Raw genomic sequence first — 15,194 nt, forward strand, 5'->3', positions numbered from 1 at the left:
GTTTTCTTAAAGTTGATTTCCCGATTTGCCCGATCATTTATACTATGCCAAAGGTTCATAAAAGCATGACGGATCCCCCTGGTCGTCCTATCATTTCGGCCAGGGGATCCGTTCTGCAGCCTCTGGCACAGTTCGTTGACCACCATCTACAGCCTTTTGTATTAAGAACATCAAGTTATGTGAGGGATACTGGGGATCTCTTGGACAGTCTGAAAACCCTGACGGATTTACCATCATCAGCGATCCTAGTGACCATGGATGTGGCTTCACTTTATACTGTGATCCCACACGGTGAAGGATTAGCAGTAATCAAACAGATACTACAAGATACCGCTAGAATTGGTCCTCCGACAGAGTTTCTGGTCGAGTTGACCAGACTAGTATTAACACACAATTATTTCTTGTACAAGGATAAGTACTTTTTACAAGTCAATGGTACGGCGATGGGGTCCAATTTGGCCCCAGCCTACGCCAACTTATACATGGCCAACTATGAGTGTACCTACCTTCTTCCTAGATTTGGTACCAAGTTGTTTTTTTACCGTCGGTACATCGACGACGTTTTTCTAATCTGGTTGGGTACCGAGCAGGAGCTGAAGGATATGTTAACATTTTTGAATGGTCTGGAGACACCCATCCGTTTCACGTTTTCTTTTAGTTTAGTTGAAATTAATTTTTTGGATGTAACGATCTATCGTGAAGGACCTGGAGTTGGTACGAGATTGTATCGGAAGGAGACGGACAGAAACTCCCTACTTCATGCATCGAGTCACCACCCCTCACACCTCAAAGAGAACCTCCCTATTTCGCAGTTCCTACGGGTTCTCAGGAACAACTCCTCGACCATCACTGCAGAGATACAAATAACAGATATGACCGAAAGGTTCCGTGAACGTGGCTACACAGAAGCAACACTCACACGTTGCCTCACCAAGGCTAGGTCTAGATTCTCAGGGGCAATCCCTAAAAAGTGTAAAAAGGATTCACGACCACGACTCATCTACACCAATACGTGTGATGTACAGGCGCCAAAAAGGAAACAGCAGCTGGTGAAAAATTGGCCGTTGATTTCAACTGATATAGCCTTCTCTAAGATCAGTCCGGTTCCCCCGATGTGTGCTTACCGACGAGGTCGGAACCTAAAGGACCTACTAATGAGACCGTTGCTACAACCAAGTGAACAACGTGACCAATGGCTTCCACCTCCCAAGAAGGGCTGCTATCGATGCAGCGACTGCACAACATGCAGGTCACTTCTCACAGGCCCCACGTTTGCCCACCCACATAGTGGGAAAAAAATAAAAATCCAGTATCGCTTACACTGCAGAATGGATTACATAATCTACATTTTATTGTGCCCATGTGGCCTTTATTATGTTGGACTCACCAAGAGGAATTTCCGCGACAGAATGGCGAACCACCGCACCTCAATACGAGCGGCCATTGAGAGTAAAACATCGGACAAACCTGTTGCCAAACACTTCCTAGCTATGGGCCACAGCGTAGCAAGTCTACGATGTATGCTCATAGACTATGTCCCAAAACCGTTGAGAGGAGGGGATCGTGACCTCATGCTCAAAAAGAGGGAAGCTAAGTGGATTTTTGATCTGGACACAATTGCCCCCAGGGGATTAAATGAGTATAATCCTCTCTCCATTTTTCTCAAATGATCTATATGAACATCCGTGAACCCTTCGTTTTTCTTGGTTTTTATGATTAATTTTTTCATTGCCTTAGTTGCGATTTTTGAGTTTTTTTGAAACGTGATGTGGTGTCTCCAGGCTATTCCCCTCCCCCTCCTCTTTTTTTTTTTTCCTTTTTTTCCCCCCTTTTTTTCTTTTCAAATTTGTATATTTATGTATACTGGTGTCATTGTAATCAGGTGTCCACGCATTGGACACATTGAATAATTTTACAGAATATTTTTTGATAATTACACTGTTGACATTATTTCGGTCCACCAATCAGGGACATAACAATATTCATGACCAACCAATGACAGAAGCCTGCGTACTGTTGGTTTTGAAAGCTGATTAGATGAATACAGATTTTTTTGGTTGAATAGATTCTGTGTGCAAAATACGTTATTGTTTTGCATATTTTTTCATATTTATTTTTTGTTTATTGTGATGTAAATAGTGTGTTTTTTCTTTCTTTTTTCACTACTTTAGTATCTCATGTATATATGTATTTAATCACCACTGTACCAAGGGTGAGAGTGATGCCAATCGGGTTGGCCTATTTACTTAACCAATATTGTAATCTCCATTCACAAATAACATATGCAATTTACAACCATCTTAAAGCTTGCTTCCGGGTTGCTGGAACGCAAGCGTCATACCCCCACATGTTCATAGACTGTAGTCTATCCATTAACACACGCACGGGTGCTTCCAGCGTGTGAAACGCAAAGCGTCATTTCCCCTTCGGGGAATGACACACATAGCGTCATATCCGGGATGCGTCCTAGCCGGGTGGAACGCAGATGATCGCTTCCGCCCAGTGGATGGAACGCAATCAGCGTTTCCGGCCAGTAAACGTATGTTTATTTACTTCTTACTACAAGCATTTGAACGGCGCCGATTGCAGACAGCATAGCGCCACTCACATTGATATATGTATTACCTTTACCCATTAGATATATGTTGTTTTTATCACTATACGAATATGATATGGAGCTCAATGGGTTACTAGACAGGAAGTGAGATTACTTCCGGTCTATGGGTATTTAGGCTGACCCGGTGGGGCAGTACAGTTGTGTCCTTCCCCAGGGACGGATGTCAGGTTGCTGTTCTGCTGATGTTTGATACTTTGATGCACTTTTCCTGATGATGGTCTTATGTAGACCGAAACGTGTCGTTACGTCGGATGGTATGTCGACTTGATGCAAATAAAATAACACTTTGATTACCTAGTCCTTGGTGAGTGCCCATTCTATTTATATATATATATATATATATATATATATATAGATATAGATATAGATATAGATATAGATATAGATATAGATATAGATATAGATATAGATATATATATATATATATATATATATATATATATATATATATATATATACATAGGAGCTATATCAGAGGCTGGCACTGTCGCTGCCCAGACATCCACCAGCTTCATTCAGGCCAGCCGTATCATTTGCCCAATACAGGGAAAGTGTACCTGGAGTCCTGGTAGACCTTGGATCTTTTACCTTTTTAAGGGTAAAAATTCATTTGGGGATAGGCCTTAACAAGTTTGTGGCCTCTCTGACCGCTGCCAGAATGGCGTGTCTATCCACGGCTTTACCTCAAAAAGGAAAACCTGAGATCAGTCCTATTCTAGGACCAATCATGCCATTAAGGCAAGCCCAAGCATGGGCCGCTACAGGCTCCTGCCCATCCCGGCAACCACCTGCATAACGGCCCCTCCACAGGGGGAACCCCAAGCGGGAGGCTGACTTCTCGTCTTCCTCACCTGCAGCCATACCACACTGGATATCACATATCTCGTCCAATCCTGGAAAACAGTGTTGGACCTGGTTACTAAGTGGATCGGAGTCCACATGGGAACACCAGGTGCTGTAGGAAGACCAGTGACTATACATAAAAAGGATGCCTGGGTAAAGGAAGTTGTGTCACAGGGATACTCCATCTCATTCAGAAAGACCTCTCTCACTAAGGTCTTTGCACGGGTCTACTTCACAATTCAGACTAAGCAGAACAATTATTAAAATAAAAAAGGTCTGCTACGGTCATCCCTCACCACTAGAGAAGACTCCGCTACTACTCGTCTTTGGTCCTGGTTCTAAAATGGAACTTACAGGCCAATTCTAAAACTGAAGTCTCTTTAAGGTGGTGCAGGGTTCAAAGTTTCGGATGGAAACTTTAAGGACAATAATCCTACCTATGGAACGGGGGATTAAATAGTCACCCTGGGCATTCGGGACGCTTACTGGCATGTCACAATTCTGCCAGCACACCAGAAATATTTCAGGTTTGCTATTTAAAATAGCCATTTCCAATTCTAGGCCTTCTACTTGGCTTAGCCACAGCCCCAGGATTTTCACAAAAATCATGGCAATTATGGCTGAACATCTCCACCGTCTGGGTATCCGAGTCTTTCTATATATATAGACTACCTACTACTGGTGGCCGAGTCCCTATTATTACTGTTATCTCACCTATAGATAACAATCAGGACACTCCAACATCTCGGTTTGCTTCTCTCGCAACAAATGTGGCATTTGGAGAGCTACCCTGGACACTCAGTCATGGAGGATGTCTCTTCTCAGGGACAAGGACAATTCTCTGCAACACCAAATATGGGTGTTTTTTTGCAGAGTCCCAGAGTCTTAAGCCACTGGGCGCAATGAAAATCTTAGGATTAATGATGTCAATGTTTGAACATGGTGGAGTGGGCACAGTTTAATTTTTGCCCTCTCAACACCTCATTCTGACAAAACGGATGGACAATATCAGGTACTCCCGAGCCTTGCAGGGCGTATGGACCAATCCAAACACACGTCTCGCCATCAACGTGTTGGAGCTTCGGGCAGCTTACAATGCCCTAATCCGCTCTCAGGACCTTCTTCAGAAGAACCCGGTCCTGATCAGAGCAGACAAGGCCACGGCTGTGGTGTACATACTTGACCAAGGAGACCCTCGCAGCACTACTGCTCTCCAAGTAGTCTCTAGGATCTCTTCCTGGGCGAAACAGTGTCTTCTGGCTCTGTCTGCGATCTTCATCCCAGCAGTTCTAAATTGGGAAACAGATCCCTAAATCGACTTCCATCGGGGGGAGTGGTCACTCCATCCAGAGTTGTTCGCCCTCCTCAAAGACCGATGGGACCTACCAGACGTGGACTTAATGGTGTCCAGACACAACAAAAGTGTCAACATTCGGGTCAGGGTACAGGGATCCTCAAGCTAGCTTCATGGATGCCCTTGCAGTTCCAAGGAATTATCATCTTCCGTATGCCTTCCCACCAAGATCCATGATTCCCAGGGTAATCAGGATATTCAAACAGTGAGGCGGGAATCTCGTCCTGATAGCTCCAGCCTGGCCACTCAGCACTGGTATGTGGACCTTTTACAAATGTCCTCCCAACCACCCTTCCTCTTAACCTTTCGGGTGGTCTCATACTCGAGGACCTGGTCAGCGCCTGTCGTTGATAGCGTGGCGCTTGAAACTACTTTACTGTAAAGTAAAAGTTTTTTTCTTCCAAAAAAAAAAAAAAAGCCAAGGTCAGGATTCAGACGTGCAAGCCAGCATCATTCAGAATTGATTACCAAATATGGCACACCTACTGTATGTGGTGTACGGCTAGGAAATTTGATCCAAAGGTTTTCAAGGTGGCCAGAATTCTGGCATTCCTACAAAAGGGTCTGAACATTGGACTTAGACTGCCGTCTCTGAAAATCCAAGTCTCACCCTTATCCATCTGGGTTCATATGAAATTAACCTTCTTACCGGAGGTACGTACACTCCTACAAGGAGTGATTCTTTTTCACCTCCATATGTTCCTCCTACAACTCAGTGGGATTTGTCACTCGTACTGCAGGCCTTAATCAGGCCTCCTTTCGAGCCGCTACAAGCGGCGGATTTCAAAAGGTTGACAGACAAGATACAGTAGTATTTGTCTTGGTCATTGCTTCCGCAAGATATGTCAGCTTTTTCATGTAAGCTCCTCTCCTCATATTTCATCCCAATAGGGATGTTGTGGACTAAAACATCGCACCTTCTAAAGTTGGTCTCCAGATTCCACATCAATCAGGAGATTGTGATTCTGGCATTTAACACGGAATATCTCTCTACAGAGGAACGCTTATTGGATGTGGTCAGGGCTCTGACCATCTACATTGACCGTACTAAGACGGTCAGAAAATCTAACTCCCTTTTCGAGGTTCATGAATGCCACAAAAAGGGTTAGCCAGGGAGCAAACAGACTATTGCTCGCTGGATCTGCATGGCTTCAAGATGCTTATTGGCAGGATAATCTGCCTTTTCCTCCTTCCACCAAAGCACACTCTTCCAGAGTGGCTGACCTATCATGGGCAACACGCCAGGGTGCTTTGGCCGAACAGCTGTGCAAGGCTGCAACGTGGTCATCTGTTCATACCTTCATTAAGTTCTATGCTTTTGACACGTTCGCCTCCCAGGATTCCTCCTTTGGTCGTCGGGTACTTCTGACACCTCAGGCAAATTCCCTCCCTTGAAATACGGCTTGTGACATCCCCGATGTCCCCTGTGGGACCCATGGACCCTGAAAAGGAAAAGGAAAGTTATGGTAGAACCTACCTTTGTTAACTTTCTTTCCTTGAAGTCCATGGGAACCACAGGGCGCCCTCCCTTCAATTTGTTCCTGAGGTATCCCTAGGTGTGATATACTGCACTGTGCCCTTTAACGACCATAGTCTTGTTCATGTACCGTGATATGTATGTATGTGTACTTGGACATGTGTTCTCTCTGTCCTCTTCTTTTCTCCGCTTCCTGCTTACGGCTTGTTACCAAAACTGAGCTGTGTGAGCCTGGAGGCGGGGTTGTAGGGGAGAGGGCCCGGGCATCCTGGGAAATCTTAAGAAGCTTCGCTGATTGGTGCCTCGGACCCCCTGGATCCACCTACAACCCGATGTCCCCTGTGGTTCCCATGGACTTCAAGGAAAGAAAGTTAACAAAGGTAGGTTCTACCATAACTTTCCTTATTCTTTATTGCATAGCCTGTGAGCGAGAAAATTGTGTTTTTATAGTGTTCACTCTAGGATTGACAGCTGGCAGGGCGCCGGGGGGGCGGTCCCGGGCCGCTGATGTCACAAGAGGGGCGTGCCCGGGCCGCCGACTTCATCAAAGGGGGCAGGCCTGCCCCCTCCGAAGCCATTATGCTGCCGGCGACGCTGGGCTTCCCCGTGAGGCTGTTTTAGCGGGGCGCTGCGAGAGGGGCAGGGCGCATTTTGCCCTTTAAAAATCGGGCAGGGCGCAGCATCCCGCTAAAACAGCCTAGCGGGAACACTATTTTATTATACGAAATTAAGTCTATATTAATGATTCTTTGTACCAGCCCATTAGGGGAACTAGGACATAGAGATAAAACTTTCTTGGCTTAAACTCACAGCAAGTCCGTCTCTGCCCCTTGTTAGAAGTAGTGGATTAAAGGGTGATATGTTTAATGAAATGTGAAGGGAGTATGCCTTATGTATCCCATATGACAATTGGGCAATACCCTAATGGCCAGTGTGATTTTTACCTAATCAATGTTTTCCCGATCATTTTTTAGTCCAAATCTGCTAATTGAAATTGTCCCACCCGTTGGATTTTCCAGTCACCCGACTCAATAATTGGATGTTGCCCCTAATGCATTGATGTATGTTTCATACTGACCACTTTAAACATGGTTTTTATATCTGTTAATTGAAACCTTTGCTTTATGGCTTATTCTTCCCATTTCAGACTCTAAAACAACAATTAATTCAGAGAAGAGGCGCAGAGTTTACTCTTGCAACTATTGCCAAACACTTTGCCTGTGAATTGGCCACAGGGCTGCCACATCTGTGGGACGCAATGGTCGGACATCTAAGGAGCAACATTAACATTGACAGTTTTGGTAGGTGTCCAGTACAATCAATCACATTTATTATTTCCTGGTGTGTTCTGGTGCTTGTAGTCGCTGGTGTTCTTTGTGAATGCACAGATTTTCACATTTCTGTATTGGGTCATTTCTTGAGGGTAACGTAGAGAGTGTGAATGGTTAAAGTATTGTCGTCCTGCCAGCGATTTAAAGGTGTTGCTGTTATTTGAAATGTGTTTTAGATGGCAAGCTTCTCTTGGCTAGGGGAGATGAGAGCGCTCAGGAACTAGTCAACAGTCTCCAAGTGTTTGAAGTCACTGCCTCTTCTATGGATTCAAGGCTTCACCACCTGGTAATTCATGGTTCTTTACTAATATATGGATGTAAACCTCTTTTGTGTTGGGTTTTAACAATCCAATAACTACTTTTTAACTTTTATTTTTGATTTTGAGTGAAGCCTTGCTTGGAATACATTACATCTTAAACTAAAGTAGAACTTGCTTTACTTTTTTTTTTTTTTTTTTTATAGGATTTAAAAAAAAAAAATTAAATACTTTTTTTTTTTTTTATAGGATTTAAAAAAAAAAAAAAAAATACTTTTAATTTAACAAGTGACCAGAATTTAAAATGTGTATGTAAAACCTGCTAAAAAAAATCTAACTTTTATATTAATGTATGGGTGTTTTTATCTGTCCAAAGCCAGATTTGATGAGCTGGCCATTCAGCTGCTTGGGCTGGAGCTTCCTGGCCACTAGAGTAGCATCTTGCAAATGTTCTGATCAGAAGGTGGCGATATGCAGTCCTCTAAAGCAGTGGTTCCCAACCTCTGTCCTCAAGTACCGCCAACAGTTAGCAGTTTCTCCACACACAACACAAGGCAAATTAGCACCACCTGTGGATCTTTTTTATTTATTAATTTTTTTTAATTAATTTTCTTTATTGAAGCATGACACACAGTAAATGTACAATATAAATGTATTCCTATTGTGTAGAGCACAACCTGTGGTCATTACAAGTTTGTGTACAGGAAAAATAAACAAGTTGCAGCATACGTTTCGCAGCAGTGTCTTTACCTGTGGATCTTTTTAAAATTAGTCCCTGAATGAGAGCACCTGTCCACCTGCCGGGTGACTTGGAAAACATGAACTGTTTAGGGCACTTGAGGATCAGTGTTGGGAACCACTGCTCTAAACCCAGTATTTTCTACCGTGCGCCGATATTTATCTCCTTTTGAGCAGATCATCACATCAGTCGCCTTTAGGCACACAAACCATTTAATGTTTTGCAAAGGACTTAATGTGCAGTGGGGGTCAAATGTCTAATGCTTGACTAGTAAATATGAGGCCATTTCTCATATAGCTCTGAAAGTCCTGCCAGTGCAAAGTGTAATAAATTCCAAGTTTCTGGTCACTCCGCTATTGTTTTTTTTTTTTTTCCTTGCGGAGCAGGTTTTAATAAATCATGAAAATCCTTTTTTGCTCTTTTTAAGTGGTTTTCCTTGTTTGCAGCTGCTACAACATCTTCCTCATCTATTCATGTGCCTGCAACACCCGTACACAGCAGTAAGACACATGGCCTCTCGGTGTGTAGGAGTGATGAGCCGGATTGCTACCATGGAAACCATTAATGTGTTTTTGGAGAAAGTTTTGCCGTGGCTCGGAGCGATTGATGATAACACGAAGCAGGAGGGGGCCATTGAAGCACTAGCCTGTATCCTTTCTGTTCACATCAAACTGTTTTGCAAAGTTTGCCGCTTTCAAGTTCCTCTTTTCATAAATTTAAAGGGATAACGTACGTCTTTCATGGATCCCTGCTCCGTATGTGATTACTGCAGAACTCCTCCACGCAGTTTTTGTCTCTTTCACGATAAGAATGAGCCGTAACTACATTGTGCTGGCTGCAAAATAGCGCTCAGATTGGGCTTTAAACCTTAACCGGTTAACATGTAAATTGATGTTAGATTATCCTTGGATTTCCCAGACAGATTAGCTGTGGCACAAACTGCATACAATTTATTTATTTGGTACTGTTTCCTAGCACGGCGCCCGTCAGGTTGATCGCATGCCTTAAGTTTAAGGTACTTAAGGCATGCGATTGACGCGATGGACCCGATTTTATGCCAATCACCAGTGTATTTGCCGGTGAAAGAGAAAATCACGTTGATGGGGTCCATCGCGATCAACGCGATTTTCCCATAGAGAATCATGTTAAATGATTTTTAAAGTTAAAAACGGGTTGATCGCATCGGTCGCGGCCCATTATAATGGGCCGCGATGCGATCAACCCGTTTTTACATAGGGAACAATGGGAAATGGGCCAATATGGCCAATTTCTCATTGTATATGGTTAGAAAGTATGGTTAATTCCCCCCCCCCCCCATTGTTAACGCCACCCCACTTTTGACGACAACCCGAAGCGTGGCGAGCGGCGGCAGTGGTACGCGTCCTCCGACCTTTTCATACCCCCACTATCCATGTCGAGTTGATTTTATATAGTGTGGCGAGCGCAGCGAGCCACTGAGCCCGAAGCGTGGCGAGTGGACGCGTATACCTGTGAAGTTATGCGGGGCTCACCACACTTCGGGCTCGGTGGCTCGCTGCGCTCTCCACACTATATCAACTCCACGCCGACGTGGATAGTGGGGGTATGAAAAGGTCGGAGGACGTGTATCGCCACCCCTCGCGGGCTCGCTGCGCTCGCCACGCTTCGGGTTGGCGTCAATAGTGGGGTGGCGTTAACAATGGAGGGCCATTTCACCCATCAGGGGGGGTTTGCTATTAAAATGGGGGGGTTTTGGGGCTTTTTACATTGAATTCAGTGTAAAATTGGGTCTTGGGGACCATTTTACATTGATTGCAATGTAAAAATCGCATCCATCGCATGCGATTTGGTTGGCATGCGATGCAATCGACGCAATTTTTCTGACCCGATCAATACAATCAAAATCGTGGGCGCCGTGCTAGGAAACAAGTACCATTTATTTCATTTTTTTGCGTAGAACACGTGTATAAATGGTTCCTGTGGTGGGAAATGAGACCTGTAACGCTCTTCATGACTTAATTCCTTGACTCTGAAGCACCAAAGGTGTCATGGAGCAGCTGGACGTTGGCATCGTCCCATACATTGTCCTCCTGGTTGTGCCGGTTCTGGGTAGAATGAGTGACCAGACAGACAGTGTGCGCTTCATGGCAACACAGTGCTTTGCAACACTCATCCGTCTAATGCCTCTAGAGGTAAGTGACACTGATGTATATGCTAAACGGCATTGTCTGTAGCTTTGCTTCTGTGGTGTAACCTGTAATCCGATTGGATAATCCCTTGTGTCTGCAGTTAGAATATCTGTTCTCCAACACCATCCATACCTCTTATATGGGATGGCATGGCTTCATAATATGCAGAGAACCTGTGATATACAGAAAACTACATCCAGATTACAGGTCTAGGTATCAAGGGCCGACACATGAAAAAATGGCAACATTTTTTTTTTTTTTTTTGTATGTGTGGACTTTTTCATGTTTTTCACTCCATTGGAAACGGTACTGACCTGAGCGCAGTAAGGCACCTGGCCGAAGCATGGTAAAGGATCTTCACAAATTTGGGGGCCACTTGCTTAGGTTTCAACACCTTTAAAAAAAAAAAAATACTTCGGTCCCCTGCAGAAATCCTGTTAAACTGGCAACAGAGTATTGGCAAAGGGAAAATGTTCTTGTGATAGTTTCCACTCCTTTTTCTGAAATGTACGATACTGGGACTAAATTGTTGTATTTAACGGTACTTGTTTCCTAGCAGGGCACCCAGATTTCCTATGTACGCTCAGTAGTTAATTTATTCACTGCACCCTGAGTGAAATCGCATCGCATGGCCCTTTTTTGTGGCATGAGATGAGATCTCAGTAGTTCATATGGTAAAACACCTAAAACAGCCCCACTCTCCACGTCACCTCGAAGCGTGGTAAGCCCCGCGAGGGGCGGTGGAACGCATCCTCCGGCCTTTTCATACCCCCACTATCCACGTCGGCGTGGAGTTTATTTTATATAGTATGGCGAGCCACCAAGCCCGAAGCGTGGCGAGCGCACGCGGAGTACATGTAAAGTAATCCGGGTACCCGCTCTGGGCTCGCCATGCTTCGGGTTCGGTGGCTCGCCACACTATATAGAATCCACTCCACGCTGACGTGGATAGTGGGGGTATGAAAAGGTCGGAGGATGCGTTCCGCTGCACTCGCCATGCTTCGGGGTGATGTGGAGAGAGGCGCTGTTTTAGGTGTTTTACCATATGAACTACTGAGATCTCATCTGCGATGCGATTTCACTCAGGGTGCAGTGAATAAATTAACTACTTAACACATCGCAAGGCACAAAAAGCCATGCGATGCGATGCGATTTCACTACGCAGAATAGCCCACTAAGCAAATAGCTTAGTGGGCACCCTGCTAGGAAACAAGTACCGATTTAACTAATTTTGTTATCCTGCCTATTGAACATACCCACATACTGTAAGGCACATTGGTGTGTTCCTAGAATTTTGCAGATATAGTCTTAACCTGTTACCTACCCTAATAGGCTTAAGGTGCCCATACACTAGTAAGATTTATCTTCAGATCTGGCTGGTTGGAACAAAAACATGGCTATGGATGAGTGACAGTTTGTCAGTTTTTTCCAGCATTTCCATGCAAATGGTCAACTGTCATTTGCTCTCATCCTTAACCATGTTTTTGTTCCAACCAGCCAGATCTGAAGATAAATCTGCGTGTGTATGGCCACCTTAAGGCCCTTCTACTCCGTGCTAAGGTTTTGGTATCATTAATCCGATTCCAGCAGAGCATTGTTGCATTGAAGAGCTTGGATTTGTTTCCAGAAGCCTTTCATCTTTGTTGCCTCTTTTTTTTTTTTTTTGGTCAAAATATAATGCACCAAACTATATTTATAAGTGGTGAGCTTATTCCCTTATGTCTGCAGGCTATGAATTGCCTGAAAATGCATTAAGTATCCCAATCACCGCGGTGTTCCTTTTTTAGGCTGGGATCCCAGATCCACCTACTATGTCGGAGGAGTTAATTCGCCTAAAAGCCAGGGAGCGCAGCTTCTTGGAACAGCTGTTGGACGGAAAGAAATTGGAAAATTATACAATCCCAGTTCCAATAAAAGCTGAACTAAGGAAATATCAACAGGTACGGTGCCAACCGCATATTATTCTGCCCCGAGGGCTGCTACAAACTGCAAAGACTGCTGTTCCCTTTAGCTGCTTGAAACTTTGCTTTACTTTTTATTTCTTTTTCATATTCCAAATTAAACACGGCTTGTTAGAACGTAGCTTAGAATCAGTGACAGCTGTAGTGCTCTTGTGGGGCTACGTACCACTGTTGTAGTCTGATTGTAATGTATTCTATCCAACCTAAGCTTCTAGCCACCACTTGTAATGTACATTCTCTAAATGACAGCAGGTCGCTATGGGCAACCTCTCCACATGACCGCTTCAGTCGTTCGGATGCTTCTCTTCCAGGGCACTTTTATTCATGCGGTTCTAGAGACCGTAGGGTTTTAAGTTGTTTCTAATTAGAAAGCAAAGTATATCGTTTCATTGGTTTTCTTTTAACGCAACTTGTATGTAGAAAATTGGAATCTTCAATCCATTTGTAAGAAATAAATGCCACAAATATTGTCTCCCGCAGGATGGAGTGAATTGGTTGGCGTTCCTGAATAAATATAAGTTACACGGCATTCTGTGCGATGACATGGGACTGGGAAAGACTTTGCAGTCTATATGTATTCTTGCAGGAGACCATTTCCTCAGGTAGAATATATGTGTTATCGAATTCCTTGGTGCTGCAATGGGTACATGATGGCTAACCCTTTCTGTTTGTTTTTTTTCTGTGATAGATCTCAGGAGTATTCCAGAAGTAAGACTGCTGACTGCATGCCGCTTCCGTCATTGGTCGTATGTCCTCCGACCTTAACTGGGCACTGGGTAGATGAAGTCGGGAAGTTCTGCTCTAAAGAGTTTCTGAACCCATTGCATTACACTGGGCCTCCAACAGAACGAGCCAGGCAAGTATTTCGTGGTACTCATTTGGCATTTTTTTTAATGTTCCACCAGAGTGTGTTCCATATACGTATATTCATTATACAGTGCGCCTATGTTCTGCTGAACTTTACAAAGATTGTCTACATCATTCAGATCATTCCCTGCCCCAACAGAACTTACAATCTATACTCCCTATCGCATGGACGCACATACACCCGAAGGTTAATGCTGTCATTAGCCAATTAACCTCCAAGTATATTTTGGAGAGTGTGAAGAAACCTGAGGGAGAACATGCAAACTCAACATAGATGGGCTATGATGGGAAGCTGAACTACAGCCCTGTGCTCGTACTGCTAACCAGCACTCCACCTGTGTTGCTCCCCCCTTCCGATTATACATAATTGAATATCCAATTAAGAATGTCTAAATATGTACAGTAAAGAGATGAACTCTGATCTTTCTGTAAAGGATACATGCATCCATATTTAAATTGTAGCTACCAAACCCCCATATAAAGATGCGCTAATGCTCTCCATGTGTTAGTGATGGAGTTGAAAAACCATGCTGTTTAGTGTCAATACTAGCACCAGTTAGACAACCAAAATTCATCTGGAACCTGTATTTGACACTCATTCTGTTCTGCATCCTGCGGCTGTGCTAGTGCAGGTTTATAGACCACCGTTAAATTGTGGGTGGGAATATGTTTAGAGTTTTGTATTGTTGCTTGAAGTCTGCATACTTCCATGCATACTTCCATTCAGGTTATGTAGGGTTCTTTACGATGCTATGCCATAAATCATTTGTGGGTGGTTGCATCATTTTAGCCCTGAGTTACTAAACAAACAATAAGGGGGAGATGGCTGCGGGGCCCTATTCAATGCTGTCTTCCCCGACCGCATTGACCAGGGTATCTCGGCGGAATGAGCCCGACTTCACAAGCAGCCAGACTCATTCTGCCGGCTGCAGCTCGCCTCATCCCGGCCGCAGCTCGCGGCCATGCCCCCTTCTCGTCCCGCTGCAGGCGGGACATTGAATCACGTTGCCTTTTCTCGGTCGAGCAGAACGGGACACGGCTGTCGGGCCAGCTCGACAGCTGTGGCACATAATTGAATACTCCCTCAGTGTTTGTTATATTGTATTACAGCATAACTACATCTCGGGTTAATGTATTGGTTATGTCTTTCTGTTCTCACAGGTTACAGCACCAGGTTAAGAGACACAACTTAATCGTGGCTTCTTATGATGTTGTGAGGAACGATATAGACTTTTTCAGGTAAATCTAACTTTGGAGCAATAGGCTTTGTGTAATGTTGACACACGGTGTTCTTAGCTGCAGTAATGTGCATAGCTTCTACTACCATACATATAGTCTTGTCTCTTAAGAGAGGATTATTGGACAAAGGCGTCCAGAATGGTTTTCCTTTCATGCTAATACGTTCTTAACTGCAGCTAGTTCCATGACCTGTCTCACACCTCTTATCTGCATTATCTGCCTGTCATTTTTTTGCCACACCTGCAAACCTTCCTAGGTGTCACCCAATTGGAGGAATGACTTGCTCACCGCAACTCTTTGCATCTTGTTCCATTTGCTGTGATTTGTTATAGACTGGATGC

The 15,194-nt window shown here is 44.2% G+C and overlaps 1 protein-coding gene across 2 annotated transcripts in view; it reads left to right on the top strand.

Moving 5' to 3' along the window:
• BTAF1 (B-TFIID TATA-box binding protein associated factor 1) overlaps positions 1-15,194 on the top strand; it is a 90,311-nt gene that overhangs the window by 59,479 nt on the left and 15,638 nt on the right. For both annotated transcript variants that reach the window (XM_083149330.1, XM_083149331.1), the window contains exons 22-29: positions 7,439-7,592; positions 7,799-7,908; positions 9,065-9,266; positions 10,641-10,789; positions 12,574-12,726; positions 13,228-13,349; positions 13,436-13,603; positions 14,776-14,853. In XM_083149330.1, coding sequence (XP_083005456.1) covers positions 7,439-7,592; positions 7,799-7,908; positions 9,065-9,266; positions 10,641-10,789; positions 12,574-12,726; positions 13,228-13,349; positions 13,436-13,603; positions 14,776-14,853 — 1,136 coding nt within the window. The remainder of the gene's footprint in view (positions 1-7,438; positions 7,593-7,798; positions 7,909-9,064; positions 9,267-10,640; positions 10,790-12,573; positions 12,727-13,227; positions 13,350-13,435; positions 13,604-14,775; positions 14,854-15,194) is intronic.

Source organism: Crinia signifera, chromosome 6 (genome assembly GCF_055691185.1).
Source record: "Crinia signifera chromosome 6, ASM5569118v1, whole genome shotgun sequence".
Taxonomy (NCBI): Eukaryota; Metazoa; Chordata; class Amphibia; order Anura; family Myobatrachidae; genus Crinia; species Crinia signifera.